This window comes from Dama dama, chromosome 7, assembly GCF_033118175.1.
Source record: "Dama dama isolate Ldn47 chromosome 7, ASM3311817v1, whole genome shotgun sequence".
Classification (NCBI taxonomy): Eukaryota; Metazoa; Chordata; class Mammalia; order Artiodactyla; family Cervidae; genus Dama; species Dama dama.
The window spans coordinates 28,962,023-28,989,474 of NC_083687.1; the positions used below are offsets into that span (position 1 = coordinate 28,962,023).

Consider the following 27,452-nt stretch of genomic DNA (forward strand, 5'->3'; position numbering starts at 1 on the left):
TGAAATAAAACCCTGATAAAGAAATGTCAAGCTCTTTTTCTCAACTAAGTATGGTATTTCCTTACTTAGGTACTTAGGTATTACTTCCTTATTTAGGTATTGCCTAAAACTGTTTAGTCTCTACTAAATGCAACAGCCATAGAGGAATGCAAGAATATCTTCATCAAAAGATAAATATGAGAATAGTAAAACAATATTAAAAGACAAATATCAAAACATGATTCAGAAAGTCAAATACAACAGGAAAAATTCAGGAAAGAAAAATCTCTTTGAACAGAGGTAATATATGAAGGACTCTAATAGGCAGTAAAATTTAAGCTGGTCATCACAAAAAAGACAAGTAAGATTTATATATTGTTTGAGGCCCGTGGATTAGTAGTTCCTCTAACAAAGTATAAACTCCTTGAAAGAAAAAGGAAAATCAGTATCTTACCATTGTCTTCATCCTCAGTGCCTGCCACAACACTTACTAAATTGAATTGACTGGGAAAGGAAGTGAGGGAACAATAACAAAAAAAAAAAAAAAGATTAGACACGAAAAATATATTCTATAGGCAGGGAGTAGAGTAGAGAATTTGTATATAGCAAATTTCCCCCAAGTGTAGTCCCCAGACCACCACTAACATATAAGACAACTTCAGATGGTACCCAAGTAAACATTGTAATAGTAACATTTAATATTTATCATAAGAATTAGGAAAAAAGTGTATCAAACACATCAAGCCCTTGACTTTGAAGAAATTATAGATTAGGATGAGACTCAGTAAAAAGGTGAGTTAATTTAAGGAAAAATATTGAATATTGAAAGAGTACACATCTTCTTAGATATGGCAAAAAAAGATGACAGGATCTGAATGATTGAAATTTGCCAAACACTGAGGGTATCAGAAGAAAATAAGGTTGGAATTTAAAACCAGGGTTCTTGAGAGATTTGAGCTTTTATTTTATTTATTTGATAGGCAACAGAAATACCAACATAAGCTGGGATGACTTGCAGAAAGAGTAATTTGGTAGTTTGGACAAGAGAAAGGGGGCTGAGATCAGTAGAAGACTACTGCAGTGACTGTTGTTGCTGTTGCTGTTCAGTCACTAAGTTGTGCCCAACTCTTCATGATGTCATGGACTGTAGCCTGCCAGGCTCCTCTGTCTATAGGATTTCCCAGGCAAGAATGGGTTGCCATTTCTTTCTCCAGGGAATCTTCCCGACCCAGGGATCAAACCCACATCTCCTGCACTGGTGCATGCATGCTGTTGCTTTAGTCATAACTGACTCTTTGCGACCCCATGGACTATAGCTCCCATGCTCCTCTGTCCATGGGACTCTAGAGGCAAGAATATAGCAGTGTATTGCCGTGCCCTCTTCCAGGGGATCTTCCCAACCCAGAGATCAAACCCACATCTCATGTCTCCTGCACTGGCAGGCGGATTCTTTACCACTAGTGCCACCTGGGTAGCAAGATTCTTTACCACTGAGCCACCAGGGAAGCACATATTGTAGTGACATAGCCATAAAAAGATAAGAGCCTAAATTAATTTGGAAGTGATTTGATAAAATAAAAGAAACAGATGTGAGAATCATCTTGAAAAGGAAATGAACTAACTTTGACAGCTAATGGAATGTATATGACATGGATAAACTCAAAACGGACCCCAGGTTTTTTGACACTGGATAACTGATAAGATGACAGCCTTGATCGAAGGAGGGGAATCCAGAAAAAGAAAGATACTAAATTGTTTGTGAGCCGTTGAGACGTAATAAATAATGGCTTTGCACTATCCCTATAATAATTATACTGCATTTGAGAGACTTCCTACAATAACAATTATAAGGTCAATGTAGAGTTCATTTTTTAATTCTGTGAGATCCAAGCTTATATTTCCAACTGCATACTTTAGTACTCCATTTTGATTGACTCATTGAGCAAACATATCAAGTGCCTATTACATGCCAAGCATTGCCTTGGGTGCTGAAAATGCAGTGGTGGGCACAATTCATGCCCTCATGGAAACTTACTCCAAGTAGAAAGACATTAATCCAATAATAAAACATGTAAAATTGCAATTCTAATAAGCATAATTCTTAAAATGACCTGTAGTAGGAAGATTTCTACCTAGTCAACTAGGTCAAGGAAGGCATAATCTTAATAAAGCACTGCTTGACAGAGAAAGACAAATATCATTTGTGGAATCTAAAATATGATACAAATGAATTTGTATACAAAACAGAAACAGACTCAGGGACAGAGAAAACAAACTTGTGGTTACCAAAGTGGAAAGGGGCAGGGAGGGATAAATTTGGGGTTTGGGATTAGCAAATACAAGCTACTATACATAAGATAAACAAGGTTCTATGATATAGCACACGGAACTATATTCAGTATCTTGTAATAAACTATAATGGAATATGAAAAAGAATATATATATATACATATATGTAGAAATGAATCACTTTGCTGTATACCAGAAACTAACACAACATTGTAAATCAATTATACTTCAATTTTTTTTAATTTTAAGAGACTTATTTTAAACAAAGAAAGTACTGCTTAAACTGAGAACTAAAGGAGGAATAGGAAGCATTAGAAACAGAGGAAAGAGAAGAGTAGGATAGGACTGCAAAGGCATCTTGATGAGCACAAACACAGTCAGCAACAGGGACTGACAGAAGCCCTGTGTGGCCAGAGCACAAAAACCAATAGCAAAGATAGTTCAAAACAAAGCTGGAGAAGCAGGCCAGAAGGTACACTATTTAGAACGTTGAGGACATGGGGTCGCAAAGAGTTGGACACGACTGAGCAACTGAACTGAACTGTTAAATTTTGTCTTTAATCTTTGCCAATTGAAAACCAACAAGAGGTTTTTAGTGATACATGATTAGATTTGCACTTTGAACCAAAAATAACTCTAACTGCAAGTGAATGAGAGTTTGAAGAAGGGCCAAAGTGGTATGAGAAGACCAAATCAGATGTTACTACAATCATATGAAAGACAAAGGTAACCTTGTGGTGTTAGTGGAGATAAAAATGGATAGATTTAGGAGATATTTCCATTTTGTGTATATTGAGCTTGATGTGCCTTTCAGGAGGAAATATCAAATAGGCAATTGATAAAGAGGTAAGAATCTCAGAGATATCTGAACTGTAGATATAAACTTGTCATCCATGGGAATGGTAATTGAAAAAGCAAAGAAAATTTTATAACTAAAAAATAAAATAACCAAAATGAAAAATCACTGGATAGGGTTACCAACAGGACTGAGATCACAGAAGAAGAATCAAGAGCAATTCAGTGGTGATTTTGGATCCTTTCAAAATGGCATTTTCAATAAATGGTATGACTGAAACAATTGGACTTCTATCAAACAAAAAAAATTAGCTGCAACTTAAATCTCACACTTAATTTTTTAATTAAATCAAAATTGATCATAAATCTAAATCTAAAATGTAAACTAAAACTGTTAAAAGCAAATATAAGAGGAAAAATATTGTGACTTAGATACAACATGAAGAGCCATGTTAACAATCCATAAAAGAGCCATAAAAGCCATAACAATCCATAAAAGAAAAATTAGATAAACTGGACTCTCAAAATTTAAAACTTTGGTTTTCAAAACTTCCTGAGGAGGGAACTCTGCTTAATGTTATGTGGCAGCCTGGATGGGAGAGGAGTTTGAAAGAGAACAGATACATGTATGGGTATGGCTGAGTAGCTTTGCTACGCACCTGAAACTATCACAATATTGTTAATAAGCTATACTCCAATACAAAATAAAAAGTTAAAAAAAAAAAAACTTCCTGATGAGAAGATGAAAATACAAGAAACAGACTCAGAGAAAATATTTGCAAAACACATACTCAACAAATGACTTATCTCCAGAAAGTATCATATCAAGAACTCTCTAAATTCAACAGTAAGAAAACAAACAATCCCATAAAAAACTGAATAAAAGATGTGAATGGACATTTCACCAAAGAGGAAACAGAGGAAAAGATATTCAGCATCATCAGACATTAAAGACATGCAAATTTAAACAGGATGAAGTAGCACTAGAGATCTACAAACTGGCTAAAATTTTAAAAGTACTTATAATACCAACTGTTACAACAATTAGAGCAACTGAATCTTTTATACATTGCTTTGGGACTGTAAAATAACACAGCAACTCTGGAAAACAGCTTGTCAGTTTCTTGTAAAGCAAAACTTACACTGACTATATAATCTAGCCACCATCATACTACTGGATATTTAGCCTAGAGAAATGTTTAGGCTAAACGTCCACACAAAAAACTGTACAGGAATATTCATAGCAGCTTCATTTCTAACAGGCTAAAGCAGGAAACAATCCAAAGGTCCTTCAATGAGCAAATGTATATGGTATATGGCAAAATGTGGCATATTCATACAAGGAAATACCATAAGCCATCAAAAAAGGAACAAATTACTAACCCAAAGACTAATCTGGATGGCCCTCCATGGTGTTATGCTGTTTGAATCTCAAGTAGTTATACATGTATGATTCTATTTATAACACTCTTGAAGTGGCAAATTGATCGAAAACAAGTCAGTGGTTGTCTAAGGTTAAAGTTAGGGGAAGGTCTAACTAAAAAAACCATAGCCTGAGGGAGAGTCTTTGTGATGATAAAACTATTTTGTATTCTGATAGCAGTGATAATCTCATAAACTTACATATGTGATAAAATCTCATAGTACTATAGATTCAAAAAGAGTATATAAAAACTGGTGAAATCTGAACAAGTTCTGTAGTTTTACTCAATAATACTATTCCAATTTCCGTTTCCTGATTTTGAAAAAATCTATTAATATGTAAGATGCTATCACTGGGTAAAGATGGGTGAAGGCTACTTTGCCGAGGGGTGAGGGGTGGTAGGATCGAAGCGGCAGTTGGGGGGCGGGAGGGGATGGTTTGTTTGCTACTTTGTTTGGGACACACTATTTTTGCCACTACTGGTAAATCTTAAATTAATTCAAAACAAAAAGATTTTAAGAAGGACGGGAGAAAGGAAAAGCCGCAAAACGGATCATATTATACCTGCTGTTCTCGAAGAAAGTACAAGTCAAAACGCATTGCATTTGTTCAGGTTTCAAACTGCGAGATACCAATGTATATGAGAGATGGCAAGTGGTGGAAAGGAACTTAGCTCTTTGGAAGAGGCGAGCGCAATCTCTCTTCCTGAGGCTGATCCTTCAGAGAATTCCTCTAAAAAGCCAAGGCTCCTTTCGGTGGTGGGTCTAAGGACCGAGATCCCGAAGGCATCCTCCTAATCACACGGAGCAGAGGGTGAGTAGGTGTACTTCATGTTGTATCTAAGGTATCAGACAAACCGGTGGGGAACCACAGTCTCAGGCTGCAGCAACTCCGGGTAGAGCTCTTTCTGGGGTTCCCAACTACAGCTGCTACCAGGCCCCTCTGCGTCAGGCTCCTCCTCACCTTGCCGACCTTGCGTCATCCTGTGCGGAGCTTGCATCACCCTTTACTATCCCTGGCGTTAACCTCTCTTCTCAGTTTCCAGCTTTGATTTCTTTTTCATCACGCTTTCTCATCTTCACCCTATTTCCCTCATCGCCTTGTCTCGGTTTCCCCTTCATCACCGTCTCCTCTCATTTTCCTGACACCACCCTCTCCTCTCAGTTTCATCCTCTACACCTTCTCCCCTCAGTTTCCCCCTCCCTGCTTTCTCCCCTCACAGTTTTGCCTCACAGCCTTCTCTCCTCATAATTTCTTCTCTAACGTCCCTTCATTTCAGTTTTCCCGTCACTGCCTTCTCCCCTCCGTTTTCCTCTCACCATCTTTTGCTCTCAAAATTTCCTTTCACCACTTTCTGTCCTCAGTTTCTCCGTCACAGCCTTCTCCATCTCAGTTTTGTAACCCTGCAGGACACTACGGAGAAGGCAATGGCAACCCACTCCAGTACTCTTGCCTGGGAAATCCCATGGACGGAGGAGCCTGGTGGGCTGCCGTCTATGGGGTCGCACAGAGTTGGACTCGACTGACGTGACTTAGCAGCAGCAGCAGGACACTATGGGGACTTCCTGGATAGACACCTCTGACCCTGTCCTGTGCTTTAGTTCCTCTCTGAAGTATCTTGGTAATAATATCTGATAGACATTCCTGAGTTATTTTACAGATGGAGAAACCCTACCAAATCAAAGAAGTTAATTACTTGACAACCTTGAGCCCAGTAGCCCTCAGACCTACTGGCGCATAAGGATTGATAATATGACACTGCCCCCTTAAAGCACCATCTACCAGTCAGAGAATCGGGCAGCAGCTGATCCCACACTCTGGGAGCCCATCCCTCAGCTTGCCTTTAAAAATGATTTGCTGGGTTTTCCTGGTAAGTCAGTGGTAAAGAATCCCCCTGCTAACGCAGGAGACAAAAGTTCCATCCCTGGACTGGGAAGATCCCACATGCCACAGAGTGACTAAGCCCATGCTCTGCAACTATTGAGCCTGTGCTCTAGAGCCCGGGAGCTGCAACTACTGAGCCCATATGCCACAGCTACTGAAGCCCTCACACCTCACAGGCTATAGCCTGTGCTGCACAACAAGAGACACTACTGCAGTGAAAAGCCCTCGCACCACAACGATGAGTAGCCCCGGCTCGCCGCAACTAGAGAAAAGCCTGCAGGGCAACGAAGACCCAGCACAGATAAAAATAATTTAACTTTAAAATAAGTCAAAAAAATAAAAATGCATTGCTGAACCATCTGAGAATACAGCTTCTAGAATACAAGCAGTCTGGAACTCCCTGTACCTCACCCTACAATAAACATTGCACTTTCCTTCACTACAACCCAGTGTCAGTAGATTGACTTTAGTGCTTTGGCAAATGAACCCAAGTTTGGTTCGGTAATAATTTCTCCTCACTGCCTTTTCTGCTTGTACTGTCTACTCATCACATTCTCAATTTCCCCTTCATAATCTCACCCCCAACTTTCCCCCTCCTTGCCTTCTCCCCTCAAAATTTTCCCCTCACTCCCTTTTCCTCTCACAGTTTCTCCCTCACTTCCTTTTCCCTTCACAATTTCTTTCTCACCTCCTCTCCCCTCAGTTTCTCCCTCACTGCCTTCACCCGTAATAGTCTCCGCCTCACCCAACTCTCCCTTCAGTTTCACCCTCACCATCTTCTATTTTCAGTTTCCCCACATTCCTTTCTCCCCTCACTGTCCTCCTCACCAGCTTCTCCAATGCATTTTCCCTCTCAGTACCTTTTTTTCAGTTTCTCCCTCAAAGTCTCTCCCCTCTTTGTCCCCTTCAACACGTATTTCCCTCTCACTACTTTTTCTCTTCACGTTTTCCCCTGGACTTTCTGCTCTCACAGTTTCCCCCTAACTACGTTCTCCCCTCTCGGTTTCCCTTCACTACCTTCTCTCCTCACACTTTCCCCTCAGGCCCTTTATTCCTCACTGTTTGCCCTTACTAACTTATACCCTCTGTGTCCTCCCCACGTATTCCCCCACATCAGCTCTCCCCTCACTGTTTCCCTCTAACCACCTTCTATTATCTTAGTTTTTCCTCAACCTTCTCTCTTCAGTTTCTCCTCTCTGCCTTCTTCTATCACAGTTCCACCTTCATAGCCTGTCCCCTCACAAATGTCCCCCTCACTGCTCACCCTTCTAATCCTTCCCCTCACCAGCTTGTCTTCTCAGTTTTTTCCTTCACTGGGTTTCTCTATCACAATTTCCCCTTCACTACTTCTCCCCTCACAGTTTGCCCTCACCTTCTCTCTTCCTTTCCCCCTCATTGACTTTCCCTTTCACAACCCCTTCCTCACAACCCTCTCTCCTCACTTTTGCTCCTCACTGCCTTCTCTCCTCAGTTTCCCCATAACTGCCTTCCTTTGTCATAGTATCTCTAAAAATAGAACTACCATATGACCCAGTAATCCCACTCAATAAAGTCCAATGAAAAAGAATGAAGTCCAATGAAATAGTCCATAAAAAAGAATGAAATAATGCCATTTGTAGCAATACAGATGGACCTAAAGATTATTACACTAAGTGAAGTAAGTCAGACAGAGAAACACAAATATCATATGACTTCACTCATATGTGGAATCTAATTTTTTTTAAGATACAAATGAACTTGTTTACAAAACAGAAACAGACTTACAGATATTAAAAATGCACTTATGGTTATCAAAGTGGGGAGGGAGGAGTATAAGTCAGGAGCTAGAAATGAACATACACACACTACTATACATAAGATAAATAACCAATAAGAACATCTTTTGGGGGTGTTAGTTCTAGAAGGTCTTGTAGGTCTTCACAGAACCGTTCAACTTCAATTTCTTCAGCATTACTGGTCAGGGCATAGACTTGGATTACTGTGATGCTGAATGGTTTGCCTTGGAAATGAACAGAGATCATTCTGTTGTTTTTGAGATTACATCCAAGTGCTGCATTTCAGACTCTTTTGTTATCTATGATGACTACTCCATTTCTTCTAAGGGATTCTTGCCCACAGTAGTAGATATAATGGTCATCTGAGTTAAATTCACTCATACCAGTCCATTTTAGTTTGCTGATTCCTAAAATGTCGACGTTCACTCTTGCCATCTTCTGTTTGACCACTTCCAATTTGCCTTGATTCATGGACCTAACATTCCAGGTTCCTACGCAATATTGCTCTTTACAACATTGGACTTTACTTCCATCACCAGTCACATCCACAACTGGGTGTTGTTTCTGAAGTCATTCCCATCAATTTTCTCTATCACAGCATTCAGTCATCATGGTACTCTCTGCTCTCACTCAAAGTGTTTACTCTGCCTCCTCTCCTCAAACTTTCTCCTCAGACCCTTTCATTCTTCAAAGATTCTTCCTCACTGATTTCTCTACTCCCAGTTTCTCCTCATAATTTTTTCTTGCAAGTTTCCCTCAAGAGGCTTTTCCTCATAATCTCACCTCACCACATTTTCCCTTCATGTTTTCTTTTTCACCTCATCGTCTTCTCACATTTCCCCCTTGATGTCTCCTCCTCTCACAAGTTCCTTGTCACTGACTTATGAGCTTACATTTTCCCCTCAGCCTTTTTTACCTTAAAATTTGCCCTCACTGTCTTTTTTCCCTCAGTTTCTTTTCACCATCTTCTTTTCTCATATTATTCTCCTCATGTCCTGCTTTTCTCACAATTTTCTTCATCACCAACATTCCTCATAGTTCCTCTTACAACTTCACTGAACTTCTATCAGAGTATACAAAGAGGGAAAATGGTAGTTTATATTCATCCAACAAATATTTATTAATTAGACATATATAACAGGAACTATAACCCCAGACTTTGGGGATACATGTCCCTCATGAGACTTACACTCTGGAGGAAACTCGGGCATCAATCAAGTAGTCAGGACTAACTGTAAATTCAAATAACTGCTCCAAAATTAAGAAAAGGGATTCTGTGAGACCAAATAATGAATGCATTCCATTTAGACTGGAGAGACAGCCTGAGCACCAACTGAATGAAAAGCAAAGAACTATAGAAAGAACTGAAGGGAGAGGGTAAGATAAAAAATTAATTTGTTTAATTTATGGTTACCAAAGGGGAAACTTGGTGGGGCGGGGGGCAGGAATAAATCAGGAGCTTGGGATTAGCATACATCTTCTACGCAAGACACATCACTCACCTTGAGATCCAGAGCATCAAAAATGGTTATAATTTCAAAATTGTCCACACTGTAGTATAAATTTTACAGCACACAGACATCATGACTTTAGATATCTTTGGCAATATTTCATTCAATGATATTAACCAATAAGAATGTGTAGAAATTGAACATCTACTAGGAAGTCACAGTAGCATTTTTAATACAACAAAATAATAAGCATTGTTCATGTTTTAAATTGTGAAACATTTTAATTGTCCAATTCATTAGGAAAAACTGTCGCACCCACTTTTATCACCCCAGTGAGAACAAAGCTTCAGACAGTTGATACTGAGACACTTTGGGCTTTTTTCTTTTTATTTTTAAAGAAATTACATTTAGTTAGGCCATTCCCTAGCTTCTTGGCTTACCAGCTTATAAACAGTACAGCAATGAGGCAGGATCCTATATGCATTAAAACCCATTTCCCCTTAATCATCTTTGATGAGAAGCCTCATGAAAGGACACTGAGAGCTAATAAGGTATATCAGGCTACATGTGCTTCTACCTCACACATCACTGACTGGAAGGCTTGCATTATCCAAGTCCACTGGGTCACAATTTTGTTTCTGAGGGCCATTTTTCTTTGAGGTTTTAGCAGAGCTTGTTTGGTTACTTTGGAAGCTGGTTCTCTTGGAGAGACAGTCTAGACCTTGAAGTTCCATGACTTGAACTTGGCAAGAGATTCATAAAACCCTAGCTTCTCCATGGTAAAGCTTGAGATCAAAGAGTAATGTTGCTGCAAGAGGCTGTGGAATGTGGGGTGGCTGCTGCACACTGGCAGAGCAGAGAGCGTGTTTAGATTTGGAAAGACTGTTGGAAAGCTCCTGCAAAGAGGAGTGGTGGTCAGACACAGGCAATCATTACCAATAAGATTAGTAACTCAGTGTGAGACCTTATTCTAGGGGACGCTGATCTGCCAGGTCCCCGCTATGCTACAATGGCACCTGAGGCTGCTTTAATCCCACTGTGCATTTCTTCAGGGCTATCAGCCTGCACATAGAAAGTTCCAGAGGATGTTGGAACAGAGGGGCATACAATTTCAAAGAGGTTGTCTTTCATCATTATGTCACTTGGTTTATGTTCCTGGACTTTATGAACCTCTTTAAGTGGTATTACGTGGAGAGGTTCCTTTTCCAGTTCAGATCTAAAGTAACCTGTTGTGTGTTTATCCAGTTGAAAGTATCTTCTCTTCCAGTTTTTCATCACTGTTCCTTGTTTTACACAATATTCAGCTTTGATAACTGCACTATCTGAAGGTGGTTTAGGAGTAAAGTAAGGAAGATAGATTTGTGACCACTTCAAATTATTTCTGTCAATAGTTTCACCACATTCACTTGCTTCTTTTTGAGTTACAGTAACGATGGCCACACTACCAACAGTGTCAGTTCTGTAAGACATTTGCTTCTTCCCACATTCACTTTGGTGACCTGTTAGCAGAATGAGGCTGTGAGACTGACTGCTTTGATATTGTAATTTTTATAGCTTTGTTCAACACATTTATCCATTCTACTAGGTCCTGCTGATCATTGGCTTGTAGGGAATAGTTCCTCATCCTTGCATTCATAACTTTGAAATGTAGTTAAAGAACTTCCCTGTTGCTCAGACAGTAAAGATTCCTCCTGTAATGGGGGAGAACCAGGTTCAATTCCTGGGGCAAGAAGATCCCCTGTAGAAGGGAATGGCTACCACCCACTCCAGTATTCTTGCCTGAAGAATTCCATGGACTGAGAAGCCTGGCAGGCTACAATCCATCTGATCACGAAGAGCCAGACACAATTAACACTTTCACTTTTTTTTTAATGGCTCCACAATTATCAATCCAAAAGGTAGGTTCTGTGGATTACCATGTATCATGCAAAACTATCTCCTCTAGTATCCAGTATGAAGTACCTCCAAAGAAATTTCCCACTCTATTCATTTTCTTTAATGTCTGGAAAACCACAAATGCGATTCTGATGATCCACATAAGTCATTTCTAAACTTGACCAGCACTCGTTGTTCCCTCGAGCCTCACAGCTCGCTTCAACTGGTGCCGTGCTTGCAGAACCCGCCCCACCAACCCTGCCCAGGCCCCGGGGTCCCACGGGCACTGAGTTGCCTGAACTGGACTGTTTTTCCATTAACCATTACCATTGGACTTGGAAGTGCAGAGGGGCAATACAATGATAAGGGGCATACAATGACCATGGCTCCAGCTCTTGGTCGAAGTTTTTGCAATTCACCCTGCCTCTGAAAATTCTCTTCTTCATTTACATCTTAATTCAGATAGCAGTTCTCTTATTTCCAGCTGCTGTTAACAGAAATGAAAAACCTAGATCCTTCTCCTTAACTCCTTAAATGAACACAACACAGGTTTTTTACAGGTAACAAAAATTTACTGATATCTGGGGGAAACGGGTGTGTTTTATCCATCCCAGAATAGGAAATACAAAGAGTAAAATATTAGACTCCTTAAAACTCCATCAGCCACCCATTTCCCTGGAAACTTTTGGCTGCCAACTTTTCTGATATGATAGTGTCCATCCTCCAAAATAGAACTGGGGACCAACTGTCACTCTCTGGGTTCTATTTAACAAACTCAAATTGGATAAAGTAACACCACTAGGCTTCCCTGGTGGCTCAGCCTTAAAGAATCTACCTGCCAATGGAGGAAACCTGAGTTCAATCCTTGGGTCAGGGAGATCTCCTGGAGAAGCAAACAGCAACCCACCCCAGTATTTTTGCCTGAGAAATCCCGTGAACAGAGGAGCCTGGTGGGTTTCAGTCCATGGGGTCACAAAAGAGTCAGACACAACTTAGCAACTAAACAACAACAAAAACATGACTTTAGTCTGCAGAGTAATTCAACCTCTCATCATTTAGCATATCCATACAGTATAAAAACTTCATGAAATATATTTTGTTACTAAAAGAAAAACAATGTCCCATAGTAAACTTCAGGCTACCCCCAAACCAGCTCAAAGAGTCAACTTTTGTAATCTATTACCTGAGCACATGGCATGAACTGAAAATTCTCATAACCACAAACCCAAGAACCTGTCTCCAGAGCAGGAGGGCGAGACCCCCAGCCATCCAGGCTATACCTCAGAGGGCTCTGTCACATGGGGTCTGAAGCTCCAGGAAGAGCCACAGCGAGGGTCCAGGACAGTGACAGGCCCTATGGGGACACAGCCTCGGGGTTGCAGGGGAGCAATGGAGACTCGGCCCCAGGGACACCATCAGTGCTGGAGCCTGAGCTGAACCCCACCCCTGGGAGGCTCACAGGCTCCTCCAGAGGAGGATTGCTAAGGGCAGCAGGGAGCCCCTCAGACCCTCCCTCCTTGGAGAACACGGTCAGGGACACGTCTCCTGAAATAATCATTAAGTATGGAAAGAGGGTCCCAGAGAAGGAAGCCTGAGGGAAGGAGAAAATGTGGGAGCCATCAGCCATGTTATAGAAGGACACGTCCCCTTCCTGGTAATCCAGAAACACCCCCATCCTAAGCCTGGGGTGGGGAGCCTGCATGAAGGATAGCACAGTCTGCTTTGTAGTACAGGCACAATATCCTCTTTCAAACCTCCCCACAACCCAGAACCCCTTTTCTGGGGACTCTACGTACCAGCCTTTCCTGTTCACATCTTCCCTACAGACCCCCAGCACCCACTCGCTTTGGTCTCCATCCCTGATCTCCACCTCCCAGTAACAGCGCCCTGATGTGATGCCCTCAAAGCCCAGTACACTGCAGGTATCTCCAGAGGTCACACAGGAGTCCTTCAAGGTCACACTTGTCTTTTCATGAGAGATGACAAGGTTTGAATGGGCAGATGCTGGATCCAGAGTGACAGGCCCTGCAGAGAAAGTTATCTATCATTCAAGGTCCTCCCCTCCCCGAGAACACACAACCACCCCTCAACCCAGAATCCCAGCTGCATGGGAGGAGGCTAAGCACCCTGACAATAGAAACTTGTGATTCAAGTCGATGGGCCTCCAAGCAGGAAATGGATCCACATGACTGATTTCAGGGTGAGATATGTCACAGAGCCCTTGACAACCAGCCTGCTCTCCAAGGGCTGAAGGATATCTATTTAGCATTCAATATCAGTCAAAGTCATCAGCGCCACTTGTGTGTGACTATCACCACCACATCCCACCCCACACTATTGATGGTGCCAGCATCTATATCACCTCTGAGAACTGAAGGAGAGGCCACGGAGATAGCAGTAGGAAAATCCAGAAAAAACACAAAGTCACTCACATTCCTGGAACTCCTCCTTCCGCCAATCTACAAGGAAAACACACATTTCATGTCAGGGGTTTGTAGAGACTGTACATTATCAAGGTCAGTGCTTACTGACCTTGATATCATGAAGCATACTTTTGAGAGAGTTATAGGGGGAAATGTTTTGGAGATATTCCAAAGTAAAATATCGTGAAACATACTTTTGAGAGAGTTATAAGGGGAAATGTTTTGGAAATATTCAAATGATGCATGTATTTCTTTTCACAAACACACACAGAACCATCATGCTGCAACCTTACCATGAAGGCAAAGCAATAAATCTTAAAACTGAGGGGTTGAGAGGCTTGATATCAATCTGAACACAAAGGTCATTGCCCAAACTTCACTATAAAATAACATTTTCTCAAGTCCTTAGCCGCACATCCTTAAAACTAGGTTTTCTGGAGAAAAACTTGGGGAGATCAAAATTTCCAAGGTTCTTAAGCAATTATGAAGAGCTAATTGAACTGAGCATGCAGGTTACCTCTAAGCCAGTGGTAGAGAAAATACAACTTAGCTGAACCAAACTCAGAGAATGACTATAAGTCATTAGTGAAGAGAATTTGGGATACTTGCTCAGTTAGGAGGCAATGGAGAGATTTCAAGGAAAGGAGAGAGATGTTTGAAGTGAGAAAGACAGACATGCAGTGAGAGGAAAGATACTCATGAATTCTCTTCTGCTTTTCGTAGGGTTAGTGGAACAAAAACATTTCTACCTGTGAGGGAAAACCCAAAATATTGGATCTACTCATCTGCTTCCCCCTATAATTGCCCAGAGAGGTTGTAAGCTTCCAGGAGAATCACAAGAGGACCCCAAAGATGTCCATGTTCTAAACCTCGGAGTGTGTGAATACATTGTGGTAAAGGGAACTTTACAGATGTGATTAAGAACCTTAGGATGTGACCAAGGGTCAGGGAGAGATAACCCAAATACCTAGCCAGGATCTGCTGATCCTCAGCCAGCCACAAACCAAGGATGTTAAGGACCAGATCAGACTGGTCTCCCCAGGGCAGTGGCCTGATATGACTAAAGAGTATAAGGACCCCTTTCCCAACTGACCCAAGGCCAAATAATTTCTTCCAACCTCCATACTCGCTTTTGGAAAAAGAAAGGAAGCTCAACAACCAAAGCAAAGCAAATCCTATATGTCATAAGACGCTGAAATGCCTGCACTGAGAAAGCTGTTGCCTCCAACACGGTGGAGAATCAGGAATAAAATTAGAACATTTATGGAAATTAGTGAATGCTCTTTTTTTGCAATTTTGGGGTATAAATTTATTACACTATTCCTACTTAATACAGGTTCATGCAGAAATTGGCATTCTTTTTATTTGCCTGATGGAAATAAGATCACATAAAGTGGCCTAACCCATGTGACCCTTTAAGAAAAAATGGACTTTAATTTATTTGTTCTTCACCAAAACACTAGTTGATACCTAGCTATAAATTTCTATACCACAAGTGATAGAGATTAACAACGAGAAAAAAGAGGGAAGAGAAAAAAAGAGAGTTGGCATTTAATTGTGGGACTCCATATGTATCAAGTGTGATGCTATGCCTCACTTAATTGCTACAGCAAATCATTAATACAATTTTTTCCAATTTTATAAATAAAAAGAGGTCTGACATTTGACCATCTCCCACTTGACACTTGTCAATATGAAAATGTTGATTCTAGCTTAATGGTGTTTATCTTTACAAAACAGAAGGTTACACAAGGTATACATTAAAACACATGCTCTTTAATCTAGTAGGTAAGGGAGAGATAGTAAAAGAGGACTGTCTGATCCTCATGTTTAACATAAATCCCAGGGTGAATCAGTAAGAATCCCTAAGGTGGGATCCTAAATCCTCATGCATCTGGCTCCCAGGCATTTTCACCCTTTGTTTACCCTTCTCTGTCTCTCACAATCTGTATTCCTATCTGTAAACAGAAACATGCCAATCAGGGAAAGGGCATACTGCACAGGCTTACAGGGTACAGATCTTTAACTCACCCCAAAGCTAAAGGGTTCTCAGAACAACCTTACATTACATTAGGATGCCCCATACCACACTCCTGCCCTAACCACTACAGGAAGATTAAGATGGTCTCATTATCAGAGGTAAACTGAATTACATGGTTACTTTAAAATGGCCTAAAAACAAATATGCCTTTACTGAAATTTCTTAAAGAGATATCAAGGAGTTGATCACACTTTATGCACCCAAATAACTTGCACACCTTCTGTGTCCTCCCCAACAAACCACCATGGCTGTGACCTGTGGTCTCTCTTCCACCACTACAGTTCAGTTCAGTTCAACTGCTCAGTCGTGTCTGACTCTGTGGATCCCATGAACTGCAGCACATCAGGCCTCCCTCTCCATCACCAACTCCCAGAGTCTACCCAAACCCATGTCCATTGTGTCGGTGATGCCATCCAACCATCTCATCCTCTGTCATCCCTTTCTCCTCCTGCCCTCAATCTTTCCCAGCATCAGGGTCTTTTCAAATGGGTCAGCTCTTCACATCACATGGCCAAAGTATTGGAGTTTCAGCTTCAACATCAGTCCTTCCAATGAACACCCAGAACTGATCTCCTTTAGGATGGACTGGTTGGATCTCCAATCTCTGTAAGACAAATCTCAAACACAGCACTTCCTCCTCATCTCCTCCTCTCTTCCTCCTTCTGGTCTTGTCTTCCCTGACTTGCTTCCCACCATTTCTCTGTGAAACAATTTTTTCTCTTCTACATTTCTTCTTTCCCAGTCTTGGCCCATGGCCCCCAATAAACCCAACCAAAAATGAGTCCATCAGCAAATATAGAATTCTCTGAAAAGGAAGATCATGGTTGTTACATTTTTGTCCCTGTCACACAAACATATACAGAAGATTTTGAATAGAATTCAAGAACCTTCATAGACCCTCACCCAAGGAACCCATAAACATCCCATAGTTTTTGGATCCCAGATTCAGAATACCTGCCCTACAGCAACTAATTCCTCAGCAACCAAGAGGCTTGGAGGATGAAACCCAGCCTGGACACAGAGGCAGAGCATGAGGAGGTAGAGAGAAGATCAATATCTCAGAGGACCAGGAGAAAATAGGAAAAACAAAACTAGAGCCAAAAAGGGAAGGAATTTTGAAACAAGATGGATCAGGAATCAAGGGCCCCCTTGGGAAGAACTGAGTCCTAAGTAGACAAGCGTGACTTCTGAAATCTTTCAGACATGAGCGATTCCTGATCCACACAGTCTTTCCCTGCTGCCGTCCCTCCTCACCACTGACCCCTCCAATGTCACTGTCACAAAGAGAAGTCCCAGTTGCACCAGGTGTTGAGGAGGATGCTGCTAACCCTGACAGTGCCCTGCAGTAGAGGACGGGCAGGATGGAGGCATATCTGTGTTTCGAGGAGTCCCTGCAGTCTCCAGTTGGAGGCTGCAAAGGTGACAAGAAGACCAAGAACATCTATCCCACCCTGGTGTGGGGTCCCCACATGCAGAAGGGGTCAGAGTCTAGGTTGGGGAGGGGAGGCCACAGGAACTCAGATCCACTTACCTGCGTACAGCTGGGCCTTCCTCCAGGCTGAAAGGGAACAAACACACTCTGGTGAGACTTCAGCCAGAAGAAACCTGCTCAGTGTGAATCTATTGGCCCTTGCCTCCCCTCTGCTCTGCAGGTGAGACTACGTACAGTGGGGGAGAGGCTGGAGGATAGGTGACCTCCTGCCATGTGCAGACAGCCAATGTGGTTGGGAATCCCCTGGAGCACAGGTCAGGTGGCCTGCGCGCACTCCATACTGACTGTCCCACTGCTGCGTGTGACGTTTGGCAAGCCACTTAGCTATTCTTGCCTCAAAACCCTCAAAAATTCTTATTCTATCTACTTTCACTTTTGCTGCTCAGGGTCAAAAATTCTACTATGTGTGAAAACGTTTTAGGGAGTAAAATATAAATTATTATATAATTTTAAGAAAGCATTATCATATTCAGTTTTTTTCCTGGAAAAAATACATTTGGGAAATAACTTGACATGGGAACTATTTTAAGAACTAAGATGACCTGGGAACTATTTTAAGAAGTGAGATGAGCTCTGGGTAAAAGGGGCTAATCTTTCTCAGATGAAATATTTCTAGAGATAAACACTATTCAGGGGTATTGACAGCTCATTCCATGGCATTTCTGTGCATGGTCACCTCAGTTCCGCCCCATAAATTTTTGATCATCACCCAAAGAAACTAGAGGGAATAGACTCCTGGGACAATGTTTTGGATGGAGACAGGAGGTCACACTCCTAAAAGTAATCAAGCTGGTTATTTGTATAGCTCCTTTAATGAAATCTCACAGCACATGACTTTTGCTTCTGGGTACTGACTGAAAACCATATGCAGAAGGAGAGTAAACTATTAATATGGTGGGTCAGTCAGGGTTGGAATAAGACCAAAGGTGCATGATAGGCTCTGGGGTCATCTTTACACCCAGGATCCCAAGAAATGGGTAGGAACCAGCAGTCCAGATCTGGGAGAGCCCATGCATGGGTTCTGCCTCCTAGAAGCCTCCACTTCTGTCCCAGGGAAGCGGGTTCACATTTCTATACCTAGACTGAATGGAGGAGAGAGACACCTTGGCACAGGTAGGACAGGAAACCCAAGGACACCAGAGAGTCACTCACCAGCCAGGTAAGCAGATTTCCTCCTCTCTGAAAGGCAACACACAGGAAACAGGTGAGCTAAGAACCAGAATATCTCCTGTGAAGGGGGTGCAGAGAGCTCAAGAGGAAAAGCAGAACTTACTAAGTTCTTCCTGAAGTATAGCTGAAAGAGAAGGAAAACAAAAAAGCATGAACTCCAATCCCTAAGAAAAAGAATTCACAAAATACCACCTCTCTGTTTGTAACCTCCGGGGAAGACGTTCCAACTGCAGACCCATCGGAGCCTCCACCACTCCAGCCGTCCACCCAGGTCTCCCCAGGCACCTGCTCTGGACTGGGATTTCCCCAGACCCCTGGACTCAGACCCTATGGTCAGCTCCACCCTCTCAGCACCAGCTGCCACATTCACCAGCCTTGACCCATCCTGCCTTACCTGCGTCCTTCAGCACTTCCTCCTTTGTCTGACGGTCCTGCTCTCTAGTCTGGCACAGAGTCTCCTTTTCTCGCATCTCCTGCACCTTCAAGGAATGTTCTCTCTTGGTGTAACATCCAGCCCCAAGGAGCAAGATCACTAGCACAGTCAGGCTCACCGAGAAAGCCACCTTCCAGGGAGAGGCCTGGGGGAAGAAGGGCTCTGCAGCCCAGCCAGACACCCTGTCAGGAGAGCCCAGCCACAGCCCAGGAGAGCTCAGCCCGAAACACCCAGGAACACCCGGCCCCACCTCCAGCCCTGCTGGAAGCTGGGAGCACCTCTGACCTGGGATGAAAATGGCCATGGCCTTCTCCTGGCCCAGGACAGGATTGAGGATGGAGCAGGTCACATTCCCCACAGAGCTGTCTCTCACCACCAGAGCCACCTCCACACTGAACAGCCCTTCAGCATCCTGGGTGTGAGCCTCTGAGAACGCCAGGAACTTCTCTCCGCTGAGGTCTCTCCACTGCACCTGGGGCTTCGGGAACCACCCTGAGGCTGTGCACACCACGCGGACCCCATCTTCCTCAGGCCCTGTGATGCGCACCTGAGGGGCAGAGCCCACACCTGCGGGAGGCAAGATGTAGAGCCCAGGGACCCAGCAGTGCCTACGTGTGCACAACTCTGGGGGTGCCCTGCACTTGGCATTCTGGGGGCTCTGGGGGCAGACTGCTCCCACAGGGAACAAGGAGGTGGCCCTGTCTCAGGGGACAGAAGAAAGAAGCACGGGGACCATAGGCTCAGAGAGCTAAGTCCCTTCTCCCTAGTCATGCAGTTGGAAGGGCTGATGCCGTGTAAACAGAGGGAGGAATGTGGTCCCAGGTCCACCCTTATCCTTGATTTTCCTCACGTCATACTCTCTCCCAGGGCATCTGCTTCCACACCCACTGCCTCTCTTTGTAAATCACCACCAAAATTAAGTCATCTAACAACCCTATGTCCTGAACTTCCCTTCCTTTTATCCACAGATTTACCTCTACCCAAATTCCTCACATATACTTCCAACTCATAGTTCTAGAACTGAATATGTGATTTGGCTCCACCCGTGATGGATTCTGTATAAAAATATTACCAACTCTTCACTCCTCTTTATATCCAGCTCCCTGTCTGCCACAGCTTTTGGTGCCTCCACACTCTGCCTCTGGGCCAGTCCTGTGACTCAACTAGCCAGTAAGAGATTAGGTCATGTGACTAGGTTGTAAAGTCCTGTGTCGTTGGGCTGCTCTCCACCAGGGGGAGGACATGTTTGCTCTAATACAGCCTTTCCTGCTGAAACTTTCCTAGATTCATCAGTAGCCAGTTGAAGAAACCCACATGAACAGACCCAGCAAAGGTTCTTATGTGACCTCCTCAGCTGACTGAAATGACAAATAAGAATTAAAAATAACAGGCTTCATTCTCCCTGTTGAAAATAAGGGAAGAGATTCCCCCTCCCTTGTTTTTCTTAGACTATTTACTTGAGAAAACCTGTAATTGTATGTATTTTCTCCCCTGTTTTAAACGTATATAAATCCTTTTTGAGAACTAGACAAGAATTTTGACCCAGGAATGTCTTTCACTAGGACCTAGGAGCCATTCATAAAGTTCAAGGGAAACAGCACCCCACTTTTCCCTTCCCTGTGGGAGGGTAGGAGCCCAACTTCAGCCTTCACCAAGCTACAAGGTGTAAAAATACCTCCTGTCATAAAAACATAAGAATTTGTTTTTCCTCTGGCTTAAACCAATTAGCTAACACAGATGGTCACCTTAATTACCAGGAAAATTTAGAGTGAACTGTGTGACAGATGGTGCTATCAAGTCCTCCGACATGAGGAATAGTTATTGTTCATCTTAAAAGCAAGTATATAATGGGTTGTATCTGCTTGGCTTTATAAAAGGGGGGAGATATTTTGTCTTTGCAATCTCTTAGTAGATTGCCTGTAATGTCTATCACATTCTGGTTGAATGTCCATTCAGTAATAAAACTGTGCTCTTTCTCCACTAACTGTGAAGATGATTTCTGGTTTGGGAGATTTTGTTTTTGTTTTGTACCCAACATGACCAAAGAAGTATGAATAAATCCAGATAAGATTAGTTCAAATACAGCCCAAACTAGTTGTACTCCCTTCATGCCTTAATTAAATAAATGGATATTGTTATACACCACTATGATCTTTGTGACTGTTTATTACACAGCATTATCTTGACAACAGTTAACTAACATACATAAAGCAAAGAATCTTGTCCACCATCCAATTCTACAAGAATCAAGTCATTAACCTCTCAGTCACTCACTGACAGTACACTCTGAAAGGAATTCAGGGTGAAAATAGGGCAAGGCACTCTGTGCTTTGGAAAAACAGGCCCCTTAGTTACTTAGAGATGTCTCGGGAAAAAAATATTTAATGAACCTAGATTCTTTCATCTTCCTAGAAAAGTGTTAATATTATTAACTGGATATCTGATCCTTGTGACAAATCGTAACCTTTTACCAAAGTGTATGCTTGACTTCTGGGCTTCCCCAGTGGCTCAGCAGTGAAGAATCTACCTGCAGTGTAGGAGCAACAGGAGACTTGGGTTCGATCCCTGGGTTGGGAAGATCCCCTGGAGGAGGAAATGGCAACCCACTCCAGTATTCTCACCTGGAGAATCCCATGGCCAGAGGAGCCTGGTGGGCTACAAGTTCATGGGGTCACAGAGTCGGACACAAATTAAGCCACTTAGCATACTAAGCATGCTTGACTGCACCTGTTCCCTAGCCAAAATCCTGTATAAACTGGCTTCTCTCCCTACCTCATTGGAGCAGTTTCTCAGAGCTACTGAGAAGCTATTTCCTGGATTATATACCCCTCAGTAAGACCCTGAATAAAACACAGCTCACAGTTCTTAAGTTGTGTGTTTTTCTTCAATCAACACACATAATTTTCAATATTCTTACCACTAAACAACAAACAGCCAATGCAAAACCCTCGGAGTTTCTGCAGTCTCCTCTTCCCTACAAACTCTGTGTCCCCAAATCCACACACTTAGCTTGCTCTACTTTCTAAACATCACAAATGTCTGATCCCCTCATCCCTCTATGTGATCCCATTGCCTTTTCTGGGAGTCATCATGTGGACCTCGTAACTACATCCATGCCTTCAGCCTGGCTCAACTTTCATCCACCCTCTTCACAGCTGACCAAAGAAATGTCCCAGGCACTGCTCTGTTTAAAATTTCTGCAGTGGTGCATCAACACCCATAGCACAGCTTGCAAAGTCTTCTACAACTTAGCATCTACCTTGCCCTTCAAATTCCTCTCCTCTTCCCCCCAACTTCCACTCTAAGGGACCTTAGAGTGTGTACCTCTAAGGGACCATACGTTGCAGCCCCAAAGGACTCTGGTTAACTGCTAGCAACTGCAATCATCACACTCTATCTCCTCTCTTCTCTCCTCCTCTCCTTTCTTCTCCTCTCCCCTGACTTCTCATGTTCCACTCCATCAACCTCAAGGGCTCTTTGCAGCCTGATCTAGTGAGCTCAGGTGCCCCTTTCAGTGTATATTACCTGCAAAATTCTCCTGACCACCAGAGAGAACATTAATCAATCCCTTCTCTGTGCACCCCATGCCAAGAACATATCTTTATTCAGTTGTTGTCATCTCTTACAACCCTTCATTTACTCATCTTATCAACCACGAGGGCGTCCTGCTGCAGCCATCTTCCTCCAGTCACACTCCTCCTCCAGCCACACTCCTGCCTCAGGGTTTCATGCCAGGTGTTTCCTCTGCTAGGAACTCTGGTCCCACAGATATCTACGTGGCTAAATCCCTACTTCCTTTGAGCTTCTGTTCAAATTATCAAAAAATCCCAACCTGAGGCCCCACATAAAACAAGCCCACCCCACCCCCATCCTGGTCCCCTTCCACTATTATATTTGCCATTTTATCTTAAGTATTAATACTTACCACCTCCTAATTTCCTCTATAACCTATTTATCAGAGTATTCATGTACTGCCTCTAGAATGTAAACTCCACAGAACAGGGAACATTGTTTGGTTTACTGATGTATCCCAGGTGCCCAGAACAGGGTGTGACATAGAGTAGGGTTTCAATATGTTTGTACCAAATAATGGAATGAGTGGATGAGCCTCCTGTTCCATATCTATAAAATGAGGGCTTGATTGCCATTATCCCTAAAGTTCCTCCCATCTCCAATACTCAAGGATCAAAAATATCAAGCCACCAACCTGCCACCTTCAGCTCCAAATTGGCCTCTTCATAGAAGCCTCCCTTTCTGAAGAAGCAGGTGTAAAGCCCATTGTCAGAAATATTGACATTCTGGATACGCACAGCAGCTTTTCCCTGGTTGAGGAGGTCCCTCACCAGCGAGGTCCGCCCTGCGTAAGCAGCCATCTGCTCCTCTTTCTGCTCGAGTCGGTCTTGATAGATGAACACAGCTTCTGAAAACTTGGAGCGGAACCATCTCAGCTCCATGTCTTCGGCACTCATGGGTGGAGATACACTACAGGGTAGCAGGACTTCCCCACCCAGCACTGCCACAATGGGGTCCGAAGGGGCGATCACGATGAACTCCTCTGTGGACACAGACACAGGAGTGAGAGAGGAGGAGAAACAGAGGGAGGGCAGAACACACGCTCAGTTTGATGGCAAGACCTGAGCAGGCTGGGGACAGGTGTCGGGTGGGATGAACCCTGACCTGATAGGTTGAGCTGTGATGATTCTGAATTTGAGCTAGACTGATGATAATTTTGTGACCCAGAAAAGATGTCAAAGAGAGTCCCTCATCCATCTGTATTGCTGTCTTCACACCCTTCCATGGAAAATTCTAATTCAATGATTTCCACCTTTAGCATGCAGCAAAATCAGCAAGAGGGCTTATAAAACCACAATGTTGGGCCAACACCCCCAGAGATTCAGTAAGGTCTGGAGTGGGCCCAAGGATGTGCATTTCTAAACAATTCCCCAAGATGCTGGTACTGATGTTCCAGGCGCGTCACTTGGAGAAGCACAGCTCTATCCTGCCCCTCTTGGGCAGGACTGAACCCTGACCAAAGAGAATACCTGTGGTCAAAGTCAAAATTCCTTGATCATTCAGTCACATCCTATTATAGCCACACTATTCTATTCCAGAGCTAAATTTATCTATGTTCATTACTTTCACCCCAGCTCAAACGTGTGCTAAAAACTAGACACAAATATTGTTTCCATTAAAAGCCTGCCTTCACTTTTTTCACCCACAAGTGCCCATATTCACCCCACTGACATCTTCTCTGAGCCTTTGGCCTTCTGAGGCCTGGAGGATGGGCCACGACCTGACCCTTGTGCAGGACAGCCCTGCTGGATCTACAAAGAATGACTCCTCAGCTCCTGAGCTGCTCAGAGCTGATCTGAGTCACCATGGTCTCTCACCTGGAGGACAACAGTACACTGGGCTCCCTGGGTCTCCTCTCCTCACTCCCAAGTCTGCAATTCTTTCCACCCGAAAACCATGTCCCTACTCTACTCAAAGCTTTGCCGAGTCTCTTCAGTCCCTTCAGTGGACCAAAGGCCCAATGGGGATGACCCCCAGGGCTTCTGGACACAAGCTCCTACTTCTCGCCCTCTCCTTCACTTTGCTCTAGCCAAGACTTGCCTCCACAGTCTCTTGAACATTCCAGGCCCACAGGCAGCTTTGCACTGGCTGTTCTCTCTTGCAGAAGCCATGCTTCCACCGGAACCCTCACAGGCTCACCTCCTCTTCCAGGTTTTATTCTTATCTCACTGTCTCACTGAACAGCTCACTGAACACTGCTGCCCACTTCCCACCTCCCCATGCCTGACTGCCCTCTACCCCATGCTGCTTCACTGCTTCTCTCATTGCCTATAAAAAACTATTCATCATACTGCTTTCATGCCTTTATTATTTCATGCATTTATTTCATGCATTTATTATAGCCTCCCTGCTACACTGTAAGATTTTACAAAGACACGAATCTGCCTGGTTTGCTCATAAAAAGCACCTACCACATGTTCAACACTCTGTAAATATATGAGAAATGGAAAAAAAAATAGCTAATGAATATGTTAAGTAAAACAAAGATACTACCCAAAAAATGAGGTGAAAGATATTGTCACATATGTCATAGTTGAATTTTTATAACATCATAAACACCTCATTGGATAACTATCAAGGCATTTTTGATATTGCCTTGAGGCTTAAAGACTTGTAAAGTTATAGTCTTTATATTGAGGCTTAGTGAAGTCGCTCAGTTATGTCCAACTCTTTGTAACCCCATGGAATGTAGCCTACCATGCTCCACCATCCATGGGATTTTCCCAGGCAACAGTACTGAAGTGAGTTGCCACTTCCTTCCCCAGAGGATCTTCCTGACCCAGGGATCGAACCCAGGTCTCCCCCATTATAAGCAGACACTTTACCATCTGAGCTACCAGGCTTAAAGACTCTCAAAAATTGAATGACAATTACTGGTTTGGGGAGCATCATAACTTTTTTAGAGAAGGGACTTCTCAAGCAGCAACCCACTCCTGATGGAGAGAACCAGCCCAGCTCCCAGGAATCCACATAGGAAGAGGGGTGGGGTACACTCACGTGCGAAACCCCCAGTGGGCAGCTGCGTGAAGAGGAGCAGGGAGGTGAGGTGGCAGAGCACAGAGCAGTGGAAGAAGTCCTCCATCTCAGAGCTGGGGAGACACAGGGCAGGAGGCAGACCCAGAGCTGGCCCAGAGCTCAGGGACCCGGGTGGGGAGGAGGCTCAGGGCCAGAAACAGTCCTGCGGGAGCAGACCCCCCCTGGATCCCTGTGCTGATGAGGTGCTGGGCTCCCCACAACTCTGACACCCAGAGAGCACTGAGCCTGGGCTCCTCCCAGCCCTGGAGAAGCCTCTGTGGGGCTGAACAATCACAAGGTTTGCTTGGGAAAAGTGCCCCCCTTCCCTTCCCACCCCAGTGGCACCTGCAGCCCAGCCCACTCTGCCCAGAACACCAGGTGCTTCCTTTCCTAGCACAGGGGACCCGAGGTGGGACCATCCTGCATCTCGCCATTATTCACAACCACCAGCAACACCTGTCCACCAGTTACGGACAGAGACCCAGGTTCAGCTCCTCACTGTGAAGTACAGGCCAGCTCCCACTTGGGGCCCCACAAACATCCTCCTCAAGGGGACTCTGGGTCCATCAGAGGCACCGTGTGCTGCCTTTGCTGCTGGGTTAGTTCGCCTGGACTTCAACCCCACCCCGCCCTTTCCTGCAGGGACCAAAGACATGGCCCGCTCCCAGGTGCCCAGTCATTCCCCACACACAGCTTAATCCTCATCCGCACTGTCTTTAAAGAAGATTTCTGCATTGGGGTTGGACATCCCAGTGGAAACAGAGCAGCCAAGGAGAAAAAATGAGTCCTCATCAGAGAAAAGACCCCAAATGCCTTCCTGTCAAAGTTGGGGAGGAGGCAGCTTAGGGTCCTCAGAAGGACAGACTCTGGGGGCGAGTGCTGAGTCCTCCCCCAAGGCTGAGGCCTTGTCTGTGTGATGACCTTAGTCAAGCTTCTTAATCTTCTATGTCTGTTCCTTCATAAACAAATTGGGGATATTAACAGCATCTAGATCCCAAAGTTTTCATGAGAATCACAAGAATTAGAATCACCACAGGGAATTAGAACAGAAGCAGATGCTATAGCAATAACACTAAAACAAATGAATGAAGGTACACCCCTCACTGTGGTGATCGTGGGTCTCCCTAGAGCCACTCCACCATCCAGCCACTCCTAGATCCACTCCACCCTGCCCCCAGCCCCACCACCTGCTCAGCCTCCTCCTCAACCCTGATGCTCCCAGCTTGCTCTTCTTGCCCACAAGTATCTGCAAAACCCACTTACTTGCTCTGAAAGGCCAGGACTTCAGAAGCGTCTCTAAACTCAGCAGCATGAGAAGGTTCAGGGACCCTGGCAGACCCCAAATCTGCCCTCAGAATTTGCACCTAAAGTTAATCACTCAGAGCCCCAATCCTGATGCAGATCCAAGTCTGAGTTCCTCATGTCTGGGGGCAGATGGTCTCAGGAGAGTGGAGAAGCAGCAGAGCCCAGCCCAGGGGTGTCTGCAGAGACCAGACCGTGGGACCCTCAGAAACGATCCCGGACAGCTCAGTCCGCCCTTCCCTGGTTCCTTCACTATTGGAAAGTGAAACCTGGATAAAGCAGTCCCAGCAGACTCTGCCCTGCCCTCTGGACAGTCACCCAGTTATCAAGAAGAAAACGGCCTGATTGGAGCAGCAAGAAGAGTGGATTCAAGTAAAGCTGAAACCACCCTGAGGGGGACACATAGACACACAGACTCAATAACCATTCTAGACAAGTGCTACACTCCAGGCTGTGCATGTGTGCTCAGTCACTCAGCTGTGTTTCACTCTTTATGATCCCATGGACTGCAGCTTGTCAGGCTTCTCTGTCC

The 27,452-nt window shown here is 43.9% G+C and overlaps 1 protein-coding gene and 1 pseudogene across 2 annotated transcripts; both read right to left on the minus strand.

The window, feature by feature from the left end:
• Positions 1-8,154: 8,154 nt before the first annotated feature.
• LOC133059615 (pleckstrin homology domain-containing family A member 1-like) lies at positions 8,155-11,869 on the minus strand (annotated as a pseudogene).
• A 599-nt stretch (positions 11,870-12,468) lies between these two features.
• LOC133059614 (butyrophilin-like protein 1) lies at positions 12,469-27,208 on the minus strand. 2 transcript variants are annotated; one of them, XM_061146977.1, is made up of 10 exons: positions 26,882-27,206; positions 25,601-25,692; positions 23,238-23,585; positions 19,316-19,597; positions 18,992-19,192; positions 18,701-18,721; positions 18,580-18,606; positions 17,467-17,493; positions 13,904-13,930; positions 12,469-13,496 (listed from the first exon to the last, which is right to left on the minus strand). In XM_061146977.1, exons 2-10 carry the CDS (start codon positions 25,683-25,685, stop codon positions 12,826-12,828), a joined length of 1,689 nt encoding a protein of 562 aa, XP_061002960.1. In that variant the 5' UTR covers positions 25,686-25,692; positions 26,882-27,206; the 3' UTR covers positions 12,469-12,825. The 2 variants fall into 2 exon arrangements, with proteins under 2 accessions (XP_061002960.1, XP_061002961.1); XM_061146978.1 differs by lacking the exon at positions 25,601-25,692 and having other exon boundaries at positions 26,882-27,208.
• Between the last annotated feature and the right edge of the window lie 244 nt (positions 27,209-27,452).